Source organism: Leptonychotes weddellii, chromosome X (genome assembly GCF_054177405.1).
Source record: "Leptonychotes weddellii isolate Sample4059 chromosome X, ASM5417740v2, whole genome shotgun sequence".
Classification (NCBI taxonomy): Eukaryota; Metazoa; Chordata; class Mammalia; order Carnivora; family Phocidae; genus Leptonychotes; species Leptonychotes weddellii.
The window spans coordinates 88,173,273-88,186,742 of record NC_138385.1 but is presented as its reverse complement, the minus strand read 5'-3'; the positions used below and the strand labels follow the sequence as shown (position 1 = coordinate 88,186,742).

The 13,470-nt window shown below is 39.0% G+C and overlaps 1 protein-coding gene across 2 annotated transcripts in view; it reads left to right on the top strand.

Annotated features, from left to right (window-relative positions):
- The window catches only part of POLA1 (DNA polymerase alpha 1, catalytic subunit), a 293,805-nt gene that overhangs the window by 227,839 nt on the left and 52,496 nt on the right, over positions 1-13,470 (top strand). Inside the window, exons 36-37 of one of the 2 annotated variants that reach the window (XM_081809031.1) lie at positions 1-47; positions 2,376-2,463. The exon at positions 1-47 is cut by the window's left edge and continues 50 nt beyond it. In XM_081809031.1, coding sequence (XP_081665157.1) covers positions 1-47; positions 2,376-2,401 — 73 coding nt within the window. In that variant the 3' untranslated portion in view covers positions 2,402-2,463. Of the gene's footprint in view, positions 48-2,375; positions 2,464-13,470 lie in introns of those variants that run through there. The other variant, XM_081809030.1, reaches the window with a different exon arrangement.

Genomic DNA, 13,470 nt, shown 5'->3' with positions numbered 1-13,470 from the left:
TGATGCGGACTGTGCACTGGAGAAACTTACTACCGATCATGAGAAAGGTACGTTAAAATACTGTAATTACCTTTGAGTTTAAAGTGGAAATTTGCATCATAAAAGCCATACCTACTGTCAGGCTGTTCATGCAGCATCACACCGCTGTCTCAGAAGCAGGCCGTGGGGGCCCTTGTGAGCACAGGCTTCCCCTGCATGAGGGGCGGTGGTATAGGAATCCCCGGCTTTGGTCCCCACAGCCTGTCTCACATTGTTCTCTATTAAAGCAGGGCTTTGGGGGAGGAACAGTACAAAAAGGACTCTTTAAATGCTGTATTTTGAAAATGCTATTTTCTATAGAGTTTAGTAATTGTAATAAAGTAAGCATAGGCAACGTGATCGTTGGACCTACAAAAACCAGGCATTACTACAGAAAAATAGAGCTGGAGTGTGTCTCTGCTGTTCACTAAAAGCCTAGGTTCGTTTTGAAAGAGAGGCATGGGGTGGAGTTATTTATTGATTCCATCCTAAGAGAGCGTATCTGCACCTTCGCCCAGATGATTGGATGCTGCCCGTAACCCTCATGCAGGACTTGCAGGGACTGTGGAATTTAATGGGGCTGGGAAAAGCTTTGTTCCATAACAAAGTATTTGAAAATGTCGTGACAAGTGCATGTTTTTTTTTTCTCCTACCTGAAAATCACATTGACAACTTTTCTATGACGTGTAAAGAACAAAAAAGGCAAATATCCACATTTTTCTTATTAGTTACCTGCAGAGTGTTTATGTTGTCAGTGAATATCAATTCGACATCTTGTTGGTCAGTATTAAGGCTGGAGGTAACCTTAAGGACAGAAATCTAAAAATACTGCTGGATTTCCTCCCGTAAGAATCTCCACGCTGCCCTTGATTTGGTCTTAACTGTTTTCAGTTCTAGTCATAATTGACCAGTTTTTTCCATCTACAGGATAGGCTAAAAATTATTTTTTAAAGGTCTTGACTTAATTGGTTTTGCTGTCCTTGGATATAAAACAGTTTACCGACAGAGGGAGGAGTTGGTCCAAATATTAGTTTCTTGTTTTTGGATGTTCACCAAGAACTTGGGCTACGGCATATTTTCAGTGAATTAGTATAATTATGTAATGTGAAGAAAAATTTCTTCTTTTCATTAATAACTGAGTTTTTTTTAACTTCTGTTCATGGCTCATGTCTGGCCCATGTTTATTTTCAGTATCATTAATAGCTTTTTCTCTTTTACCCTTAAGGGCCTTTCCTTAAAGGCATTATGAGTTGAGAGAATTATGTACGGATTCTCTGATGAATACATTGTTTCTGTCTGTTTGTTACCTCTTTCTGGGTATCAGTATATTAAAAGTTGCTCCCCCTTTACTTCTTTCTGAATCTAGCCATTTCAGATTGTTCCCTAGATATCTTAGACTCCAAGGGGATGGACTTCTCTTCCAGATATCTCCAAAATTCTTATCTGAGGCAGCTAAATCAGTCTTTCATGATTAGCGGTTTTCAAAAAGTCTGTTGACTCTTGGAGACATGTAGGAGTGATCTGGAAAGTCACTAAAGACTCTGGTTTTTTAGAGGAGTGTACATTGCTCTCCCAGAAAATAAGAGGGAATAAAATAGCTACTTAGAAGCTTCTTGCTTGGCAAGAGGGGAGAAGTATTGACAGTATCTGTACCCTCACACAATTTACTGTGGTTCTATTTCACAAGTTTAAGAGTTGGGATAGTTTTTTTTTTTTTTTTTTGTCATTTGCTTCTAATAAGTACACTGTCCAGGAGTTCAGGGTCATAACGGCACTATGTGTGAGTTATTGACAGGTTCTTCCACATGTCAGAAGGCTAAAGAGAATTAAGAGAAAGATATTAAATGTATGTGTCACAGAAGGAACTTCATGAAATGTTCCAAGAACCTTTCATTTTATTTACAGAATTTTAACTATGAAACTATTTTTCCTTTTAGCTTTCTTCTTATTTACTATTCATGAGTTGCACTTTAGGAATGAGTGGATTAGTTGAAATTTACCTGCTCAGGGTGTTCTCAGATCACTCAGTAATATTAAGAGGTACTAGGGTATTTGTTAGTAGGGGGATATAAACTGAAACTCTGGGTCGTGCTTATCTGTATTCCAAGATCAGAGGTTTACTGACAAGTGACATTTGATAAGTTCCCCCTTAAGAGTCAGTTGGGGTGTGGTGCCTGGGTGGGCTCAGTTGGTTAAGTCTGACTCTTGATTTCTGCTGGGGTCATGATCTCAGGGTAGCAGGGCTCGGCGCTTAGCAGGGAGCCTGCTTAAGATTCTCTCTCTCGCTTGCTCCCTCTGCCCCTCTTCCCCTCTCAAAAAAAATGAATTGAAAAGCTGTGGCAAATATTTTTATTCAGTTTGGACCAAGCCAGAACACCAATAGATGTTACATCAGAAGTCTTGCGAAGAGTGACTGTCATTACACACAGTTACATTATTGAGAATGGAGTCTTAAGTATTGTCTGTCAACAAGTGCCCTGGATTTGGCGTGTGAGGTATTTACTGTCCGTACTTAGCAACACTTCCTTGACTAAGATTGTTTTACCATTTCCCTTTGTAAAGCCCATATTTGGGGGCGCCTGGGTGGCTCAGTCGTTAAGCGTCTGCCTTCGGCTCAGATCATGATCCCAGGGTCCTGGGATCGAGCCCCACATCGGGCTCCCTGCTCCGCGGGAAGCCTGCTTCTCCCTCTCCCACTCCCCCTGCTTGTGTTCCCTCTCTCGCTGTCAAATAAATAAAATCTTTTTTTAAAAAAAAGCCCATATTTTAAGGGTTGTAACTGGATGGTGGTTTTAATTTTGGTTTGAAACTTGGCCATTTGGAAAAATCACAAATTATTTGAAAGAAGTTTATTTTTATGGTAAGAAGTAGCTCTTGTCAAAGCTTTTTCCTGTGCTTTGCTTTCAAACGAAGGTTTACAGACCATTAGTCCATAATGTGAATTAACCCCATTTGGTATTTTTCCTTACCTTTAAAATGCTAAAGGACTGTTATTCACTTTGGTGAAGTGTTTACTGCATATTCACTGTAACTACCTAACATTTTAAAAATCTTATTTCTGTAGGACTTTGGCTTTATTATTGGAACTGCTCCAGAATGTTACACAGATGGCATAATAGACCCAAAGGCAGTTTTAGAGAAACATAGTGGCAATGTATGAAGTAAAAATCCATTTCCACAATGGCATCACATAATGGTCCCGTTTGACTGCCTCATCCCATGGGGCCTTGGCTGGAGTAGGGATAAGTGAACAGTTTGGGGGAGATACGAATCCATTCAAATCTTGTCCTAGTTATCTAAATTAAGTCTGCGGAGCAAAGAGAGTCTCTGGGTTTTCTCACCTGAACTTTTTAATTTTGTTTATTCAGCAAGGGTAAAAACAGTACATTACATATTTTCACTTATGTGTTGAGTGCCATCCCAGATGTCAAAGGAACTAAGATGGCCAAGGTTCCCTGCTCTGGAGGAGCTTACAGTCTATCGGAGACAGATTCAGCAGCAAAGTGTGATAAACCACCAATCTGGTCAGGTTGTTATGGAAGCAAAGAAAGGGAGCCACGAACCACCTTTGTTTTTAGTAGACTATTTTTTAGAGCAGTTTTAGATTCACAGCAAAACTGAATGGAAGGTACAGAGATTTCCTATGTACCCCCTCCCCTGCTCCCATACAGGCACAGCTTCCCTCATTGTCAACATCCCCCACCAGAGTGGCACATTTGTTACAATTGATGAAGCTACATTGACACAGCATTATCATCTACAGTCCACAGTTTACCTTAGGGTTCACTCTTGGTATTGGACATTTGTTGGACAAATCGATAATGACATGTATCCACCATTGTAGTATCATAGTGTACTTTCACTGCCCTAAATTCCTCTGTGCTCACCCTATTTATCCCTTCTTCCCCACTATCCCCTGGCAAGCACTGATCTTTTTACTGTCTTTGTAGTTTTCCCTTTTCCAGAATATTATATATTTGGAATCCTATAGTATGTAGCCTTTTCAGATAGGCTTCTTCCATTTAGTAAGATGCATTTTAAGTACTTTCTGTGTCTTTTCATGACTTGAGTTTCATGTAACTTTCATGACTTGTCTTTTTAGTGCTGAATAATATTCCATTATTTAGATGTACCACATTTTAAAATTTTTTTAAAAGATTTATTTATTTATTAGAGAGAACGCAAGTGCAGGAGCGGCAGAGGGGGAGAATCTTCAAGCACACTCCCTGCTGAGTACAGAGCCTGATTCGGGGCTTGATCCCATGACCCTAAGGCCATGACCCGAGCCAGAATTAAGAGTCGGATGCCCAACTAACTGAGCTACCCAGACGCCCCAGGATGTACCACATTTTAAGTATCAATTCACCTACTGAAGGATACCTTGGTTTCCAAGTTTCAGCATTTCTGAATAAAGCTGCTATAAACATTCATATGTAGGTTTTTATATGAACTTAAGTTTTCAACTCCTTTGGGTCAATAATAAATATCAAGGAGTGTGATTGATGGCTCATATGGTAAGAGTATGTTTACTTTTGTAAGAAATTGACAAACTGACTTCCAGAGTGGCTTACCATTTTGCATTCCCACTGACAATAAATGAGAGTTCCTGTTACTCCACATCCTCACCAACATTTAGTGTTGTCAGTGTCCCAGATTTTGGCTAACCTAATAGATCTCGTTGTGGGTTTTTTGTTGGGTTTTTTTTTTGACGTAGGGTGGAGGGAGAGAATCTTTTTTTTTTTTTCCCCAAGATAGAGAGGTGGGGGAGGGGGAGAGGGAGAGAGAGAATCCCAAGCAGGCGCCATGCCCAGTGAGGAGGCTGACAGGGGGTCTCACAACCTGAGATCATGACCTGAGCCAAAATCAAGAGTTGGACACTTAACCAACTGAGCCACCCAGGAGCCCTGGTGTCTTGTTGTTTTAAGTTGCATTTCCCTGATGACATACGATGGGGAGCATCTTTTCATATGTTTATTTGCCATTTGTATATCTTCGGAGAGGTGTCTTTGGCTCATTGTTTTAATTGGATTTTTTTTATTGTTGTGTTTTAAGAGTTCTTTGTGGGGACGCCTGGGTGGCTCAATCAGTTGGGCGGTTGCCTTTGGCTTGGGTCATGATCCCTCGGTCCTGGGATCGAGTCCTGCACTGGGCTCCTTGCTCAGTGGGGAGCCTGCTTCTCCCTCTGCCTGCCGCTCCCCCTGCTTGTGCTCTCTCTCTGACAAATAAATTTTAAAAGAAAGAAAAAAAATAAGAGTTCTTTGTATATTTTGGTGCCCCTGGGTACACTCCATGCTGGGCGTGGAGCCTGCTTCAGATTCTCTCTCTCCCTCTGCCCCTCTCCCCCTTAAAAAAAAAGAGAGTTCTTAGTATATTTTGGATAATGGTCCTTTATCAGATTATGTCTTTTGCAAATATTTGCCCTCAGTCTATGGCCTTTCTTTTTATTCTATTGAGCACAAATTGCCTTTTAACTTTAGTGTTTGATTTTACCATATTCGTAAAACAAAACAAAACTTTTTCTGTTCCTGTTCTCTTCCCAGATGCTTATCTCCTCTTACTCTCTGTCAGCTGTTTGTAGTAGGATGCTCTATTAGTCTGCAATGCCAGCCACAACAAGGTACCACATACTGGGTGGCATAAATAATAGAAATGTATTTCCTGCCAGTTCTGGAGGCTAGAATTCTGAGATCAAGGTGTTGGCAGGGTTGCTCTCTTTTGAGGCCCGTCTCCATGGTTTGTAGGCGGCCATCTTCTCCCTGTCTTCACATGGTCTTCCCTCTGTAGGCATCTGTGTCCTAATCTTTTCTTACAAGGACACAAGTCCTATTGGTTTAGGGACTGCCCTGGTGACTTCATTTTAACATAATTACTTCTTTAAAGACCCTATCTCCAACTATAGTCACATTTTGAGGTACTGGGAGTTAGGACTTCAACCACCACCACCCTGCCCCCAGTATTATTTGGTGGGAGGTGGGACACAATGCAGCCAGTAACAGATGGTCTTCTTGGTGAATTTTTCCACAAACCTCTTTCAACATGTTGTGTTTCTCTCTGTCAGAATTGAAACACCAGGTTTTAGGACTCTGTTGAAGAAAGGAATTGAAGCTAAAGTGTAAAGGTTAGCAAAAAGATGGTGCTGTAACCTTAGCCTTATGAAAAGCATTTGTCAGGAAGCCCAGTTTCTCAATGGAGTCTCTTTAGGCCTAGAAGGACCATTCTTCAGGTCACCCCTGTTTCTTGCCAAAGGATGTGGGCGATCACAGCCCACCAAGCAGTGCCTGTCAAGGTTGCTCTGCTTCTTCACTCCTGTCAGTGAGGTGAAATTTCACTCACTTCCCTTCTCACGGTCCTCACAACAACCCCGTGAGGTGGCAGTGGATTGTCCCCCATTATATTGATGAAGAAATTGAGTTCTGTAATACAGGCTTCCTTCCTTTACATTCCCAGCGCACCCTTTAAGTGCCCTTCTCACAGGACTTACCCTGAATTGTTTTATTTGACTTTCTCTTCCACTGAGTTCATTGAGGCAGAGGGTTGTATCTTGCTTATCTGAACTTTGCCATTTGGGGCCAGCCCACTAAATTTTCACTGAATGAATTTTTAGTAGAAAATGAGACCACACAAGCAGTTTCAAGGATATTGGAGCAGTTAGTCCTAGGAGGTAATTCTCTCCATGAATGGAGGGCAATGTGCATTAAAAATTTTAGATCTTCCTATATTGCTTGGCTTGACTCAAGTGTGCTGTAAATTAATGTAACTGAAGTTCCTTAGACATTTTCAGATTTAGTATCTGTCGTTTCAGCTCTTTGCAAGTTATACTGAAGACAAGTACATTGTGTCTCTCATTTCGCTGATGCCAAATTTGAATTGAATCAAAAGAATGTCAAGTCACTTAACTAGTAAGTGAGCCAACCTGACTGCTCCTCACCCACACTGCCCCAGAATCCTGTTCTCTCCTCACCCTCAGCTAGTTACACTCATGAAATGTACTAATAATTGTATTACTTTATAGAAAATGAAGACCCAAAAGAGAGACAACAGCTAGTACTGAAAAGTGAAGGAATCTAAAAAAGTGATTTTTTTTTTTTTTTAGTGAGAAAATTAGGGTTCTATGAGAGAAATTATATGCTTTAATGTCTTTGGGCATTTGGAGATTTCTAAGGGTCTCAAGACAGATCCCTTTTCAGTGTTGAGAATTTCCCCTATTTTCCTGAACTGCTGAAGTGAAAGCTGGAGAGTTTTATTATTGCTGGAAGTACTGAAATAAAAGTAGCAAAGAGCCCCTGGAGTCCTCTCTAAGCCAGTTGACAGTCTTAGAATTTACTTTGTTAAATCCTCACAAGAAGACTGTCAGAGAGACTCTCTGGTCCATTTCTTCTTGTACTACTTTTTTAAGCCCATGGGTTATCCTCCTGAAAAAATTGTTGTCAAATTTTAGAAATGAGCCTTTTCTCTGCTTTTAATAACTAATAACAGGTAAAGCACACACAAAACAATTCACTCCTACCAGATACATATAAAAGGAGAAAGAAGGTCAATTAAGCTCTAATCTACCCTTCTTTAAGTTATATTTTTTATAATTATGAAAAAATTTTTTTAGAAAAATAGATTTTGAAATGGGTAACTTAATAAACTCCATTTTCCTTTTCTTTCATTTTCTTACAAATAAAAAAAAAATGACCTGAGGTGGTTTCTTATTTTTTTAACTATCCCTTTAATTAGTTGAAGTGAACTTTCATCATAGGATTCTAATGTGGCAATTGAGAACATAGTTAGCTCTCTTTTTATGATTATGAAGTGATTGTAGAAACACATAAAGAATTTTGATAATAGAAAAAATGGTTCATATAACCCTGACCTTCTGAGGAGGGTTGTTGCTGATGTTACTAGACATTACATAGTTTTAATCTTTAATGATTTAGGGAAATACTAACAATATGTTAACGTCCAACACTAAGCAACCATTATGATACTAATTGGTAGCTTGTATGCAAGGTGGAACAATTAGTAAGAAACACTGGAATTGTTCAGTTGTCATCTCTGGTTGGATTGGAGGTAATTCTCCTTTATACTTGTATATATTTTCTAAATTATATAATCTGAGCATGTACTGATTATCCAGCAAGAAACAAATTATAGACACTGAAATTTTACAAATAAATGTTTTACAGAACTTGAAATAATTATTCCAATAATTTAGCAGTTGAGGGAGAAAATACCATACAGAAGAACACAAGTCCGCTTTTTCTCTGTGCATTTTTTCCCCAAGTCAAACCAAAGACCTTGTTATTCACAATGTGATCAGTATACCAGCAGCATAGGCATCACCTGGGAGCTTGTTAGAAATGCAAAATATCGGGTCCTCCCCAGACCTTCTGCTTCAGCATCTGCATTTTAACAAGATTCCCAGGTGATTCCTAGGCACATTAAAGTTTGAGAAGCACTGATAGGAGACACTCTTCGCTCTTAACAACTAAAGCCTACTCCCATTTTATTCACCCGTTGGTTAGGTCCATACTTTTGGCAAGACTTTAAAATGACAAGTGTGCAAACTACAGAAGGCCTACCCAGGTTTACGGTCGAATTGGCATGACAGCCTGGTCGTTTGAAATACGTTTTGTAATTAAACTTAAAAAATGTAGTGGCCTGACAAGGGCCAGGAGAAGGGGCAAAAAAGCAAGGAAGCCTGAGTTCTTCTGCTTTGTTTCTTCTTAACTAAGAAGAAAAGTAAAGGAAAAGTCAGTTAAGATTTTCAAAATGGCTTTCAGCTTCTTGGGATCAGTGGCTTGTAAAAGAGAGAACAGGAATGCAGTTCTTCCCCCCTGCATCCCAGGGCCGTTCTGGATGTGCCCGGAGTGGCAGGCACCCAGCCGCCACATCCTGGGCCTCATTACGACATTGGTCTAACACATTTGCAAAGACTTCAAGGCATTGAACTAGAATTTTTTTTGGCTTGAAAACAAGATTCTATTTCTTATATTTTGCTACTATAAAATTTACTTTGGCGTTTACTTTTCCTTGTGTTGCTGACTTTTCTGTTCGATTTTTATGCTCGGTACAAGAATGACAACATTGATAATTTTCCAGTGGCAGCATGGAGTTTCATACTGCTTTGTTCTTCTCTCTCAGTACTGCCTATTTAGTTTTTGTTTTGTTTTTTAACTAAACATGACTTTGCAATGTGACAGAAGAGAAACTACATTTTCCAGGAAATTGTCACCATAGTTGCTTTGCCTGTAAGTGGATGTGTCTTGTCTCTCTACATTTTCTGTCATTTTCTTTAGGATAGCTAAAGTACTCTATGAAAGTTGCCATATATTTGAGCAGCAAACTTGCGGATTCTGATAACGTTCCTTTTCTTTGAGCCCATTTCTGTAAATAGACATTTAACGTTTTGCACTTTTATGTACGAATGGACTTACAGACATGCTGTGATAACAGATACGTTATTAGTTTTATAAAATCCTTTCCTGTTACATCTTTTCAGTGGGCAGGCTTCTTGTCCCTTTTGTAGGAATAAGTACAGCAGTGCAAAGGTGGGCACCGATGTTGCAGTATCTATGTGATAGTTCTGTGGTTGATGGTCCTCATTTGCAAAACGTTGTCATTTTTTGGGTGCTGAGGGTAGGGAAAACCCGGTAAGATTTTTCTCGTGTACTTTTTAAAAATATACTTCTATCACCAATGAAGGAAAAAATATTGAACAATTTCAGGCAGTTAGACCATAATGTGAGCTAATCACTTTATTTTGAAGAAAAGTATTTTTAAACAGTTGAGCTAGCGAATTTACTTTTAAAATGTATTGTGCTTACACAGTAGATGGTTTTATTTCCATGATGTTTTTTACTACATAATTATACATCTTAATTACGTAATTACTATCATAATTATTATGTAATTGCATGTACTTCCACTAATTACAAAATCAGGAAGTGTAATTATCTAGTAAAAACTTTATGAAATTTCATGCACTAAAAATTATTTAAAAGGCTATTCCAGTGGTCTACTGGAAGGCTTTCCATGTTTAATCTTAGTCCTGACTTTAGTTTAAAACTTGAATGCACAGGCCAGGACAAGAAGGACAATTATAGACAGACCAACACAAAGCTGAGTATTGTGATATAAGTAAGATGGCCTTTGTTCCTTAGGAGTTAAAGCCAGGGAGCATTTGAATTTCTTTGTGATTATGGAGTTATAAAAATAACATCTTATGTTTGAGGTAGGTATCACAAAAACTGTCAATGAAAAGGGCAGTTTTTTTCTTAGGAAAGAATTGATTAATAGAATTGAGAATCAAGGAATTTAGATTACCAAACAGCCAGGCCTTCTGTAATTCCTTAATGTGAATGGCTTATTTAGCGACGTCTGTCTTTCAAGGCAAAATAATAATAATGTCATTATTATTTAAAACTGTTTCTTTAGTTTGAAGAGGGTTTTTTTTCCAGTTTGTGTTTATATTTACCGAGATAGGAGAAAACATATCGAAAGAGCATAATCTTTTTCTACCACTGCTTGATGTCAAAAGCACCTTTTGAGACATAAACATATACCCACAAACATGTAACATCAGACCCTAAATAAATACAGAAGGTTTAATTCAGTAAACCTATGATGCCTTTACCATTCAAAGCGACATACAAATTGCACAGTGAAACAATAGTCATGACAGCAAATTAGATATGACATCTAAATTACATTACAAAGAGAAATCCCAGAACCATTTTTGGTCTGTAGAAGTCTGTTTTAGCCCAGGTTTAAAACCCAGTCTAGAGATGTCTTTATTGTCTAAGTAGGGTAATGTTGTAGAAGACTAATTGGAGGTTGGTTGAATTAATTGCAGATTAATTAGGAGAAAGGGCTTATAATACTCATGGCAGAGAAGAAAGTGGATCCTTTAAGTATCATGATAAAATGTACTCTAAGTTTCAGGAATATTAAATTATCAGTATTTGTGTAACATCTATAATAATCTGTTATAACATGACTTAAAGCAGTTGGGGTTAGATATAGTTATACTCAATTTTCCCCTCAAAATTAGTGCTTTTCACCGGAAATGTATTGGATCAGCTACTTACAATGTATAATCAGTTACTTCTTTTAAAAATGCAACCTTCAACATTAAAAGGTCTGTAGTCTTAGAAGCAGATGACATTCCTTTTTTTTTTCTTAAATATTTCTAAAGAAGCACTCTGTGGTTTTATCAGTTGCTGACTTTGTGTCCTTTTTATACCAGCTCAAATTTGTAATGTGACTTTTTTTTTTTAAAAGTGAAGAGATAAAAAAAAAAAAAACACCACCAGCCCCACTTGCTTCAAGTAAATTAGAGGATATATAGTTATCCATAATTGTCTCATGCTCTCAGAGATATTTGGGATTTAAGTAGATTTGTTCTGACTTGTATTTTTCTCTAATAGTCTGGGATTATTTTTAAATTGCATACCCTTGGGGTGCCTGGGTGGCTCAGTCAGTTAAGCGTCTGACTCTTGATTTCAGCTCAGGTCCTGATCTCAGGGTTGTGGGATCGAGCCCCACCTCGGGCTCCGCACTCAGCACGGAGTCTACTTGTCCCTCTCCCGCTGTTCCTCTGCTCGCTCGCTCTCTCTCTCTCTCTCAAATAAATAAATAAATAAAATCTTTAAAAAAAAAATAAATTTCAGGGGCGTTTAGGTGGCTCAGTTGGTTAAGCATCTGCCTTCAGCTTGAGTCATGATCCCCGGGTCCTGGGATCGAGCCCCACGTCGGGCTCTCTGCTCAGTGGGGAGCCTGCTTCTCCTTCTGCCTGCTGCTCCCCCTGCTTGTGCTCTCTCTCTGTCAAATAAATAAATAAAATCTTTAAAACAAATTGCATACTCTTTTCCTCTTGGGTATCTTTGCTCATTGACCTAGCCCTGAATTTAATGTCTCCATCATTTCTTAATTGTCTTGATTCAGTTGTCGTAACCTTTCTTCTCAGAAGTGCTTATGCTCCCTCCATTGAGGTAGGAATTACCTCTCCTGCATCTTCTTAGTCTTTTGCTTTGATTTTGGTTTTTACCAGTTGCATGTGCCATACCAGAATAGTCTTTAATGGTTAAAAGTTAAGTGTTTCTGCTTAGTCTTTGACTTTCTGACTACAGTGCAGATTTAATTTTTAAACTGACTTAATGTTTAAATTGACTGGGTTGTTTTGTTTTGTTTTGCTTTGCTTTCTTTTCGTATAAACTGGCATATGTTTTCATTACCCTCTGTAATTCTTTAAATTTTTCATCATTATCAAAGGGAAGCAACCCTAACTTTTGAATTTTAATTGTGTCCTTGTGATGGCTTCAGTTACCCAGTAGCCCCAGGCCCAGATCTGGTGTTGATTTGCACGTGATTAGTCAGTGCTCATGTATAATTTTAGGCTGTACTATCGTGTCCATATAATAGGTGTTTGCTACCCCTCTATACAGGGAAAACCCATCATCAATTTGACTCATTCTTAGAGGACTTCTTCCTATAGTTGTTATGAATTTATTCACATCCATCAGCATTCTCTTACCTTGTGGCCGATAGGACAGTGACTAGATGGAATTAGTAGCCTGCCACTGAGCTCACTTGTGAATTAACTTTGATTGCATTCTGCCCATGTAAAGGCCCTGGGAAACCTTCTTCCCGTTGGTCTGTGAGCCCTGCTAGCCTTAGCACCATCCCTTAGAGCTTAAGGCTTTAATCAGCTGTGCTCACAAAAAGATAGGTTTGCTGGCTAATTTTAGACACTTGTGTGCTTTGGTTGTTTTAAGAAATTATTGTAAAACCAAACTCACAAATAGGATCATAAAACTAGGTCTCTGCGTAAGTCTGGTTTTCTCTGTTTGTCTCTTCTTCATACCCCATCCCTAAGATTCGTTCAGTGAGTGTTGCTGCGCCTCTGCCTTGTGTGATATGTAAAGGGCACAGTGTAAGCAAGACCTGGGTCCTGCTTTAGACATAATAATACTTGTGATCCTTTTCTTATTCATGAATTCACCCTCTAAACAGCTACTTGTTATAGAGCTTTACTTGTTATGGAGAACACTCACATCCCTTATTTTTTACTTTTCCCATTAGAAAGGGTAGTTGACATTTTTCCGATGGAAAAACAACCTCAAATTGATGAAATGACCCGCCTGAGGTAGCAAAGCTGGGGAGTGTGAGAGCCCAGTGTTCTTTCTGCCCGTGTTGCAGCTGCCCTTTTCTTAATCTAGTAGAGAGACTTCAGCCTGAAGGCAAATGACTACTACACGGGAGTGGGGAGTGGGGAGTAGCTCGGGGAAAGTTCCCTGTGGGGGTGGAACCTGAGCTCAGGCTCAAAAAGTGGATGAGACTGTAACACGCACAGATGCAGCCATGTACTTTGAGACTAAGTTTTGTCTTTCTTGCTATTCTTTAAGTGCTTTATTGCTTATCTGGCTTTTACAAATTAAAACACATCATTTGACAAATGCATGATGA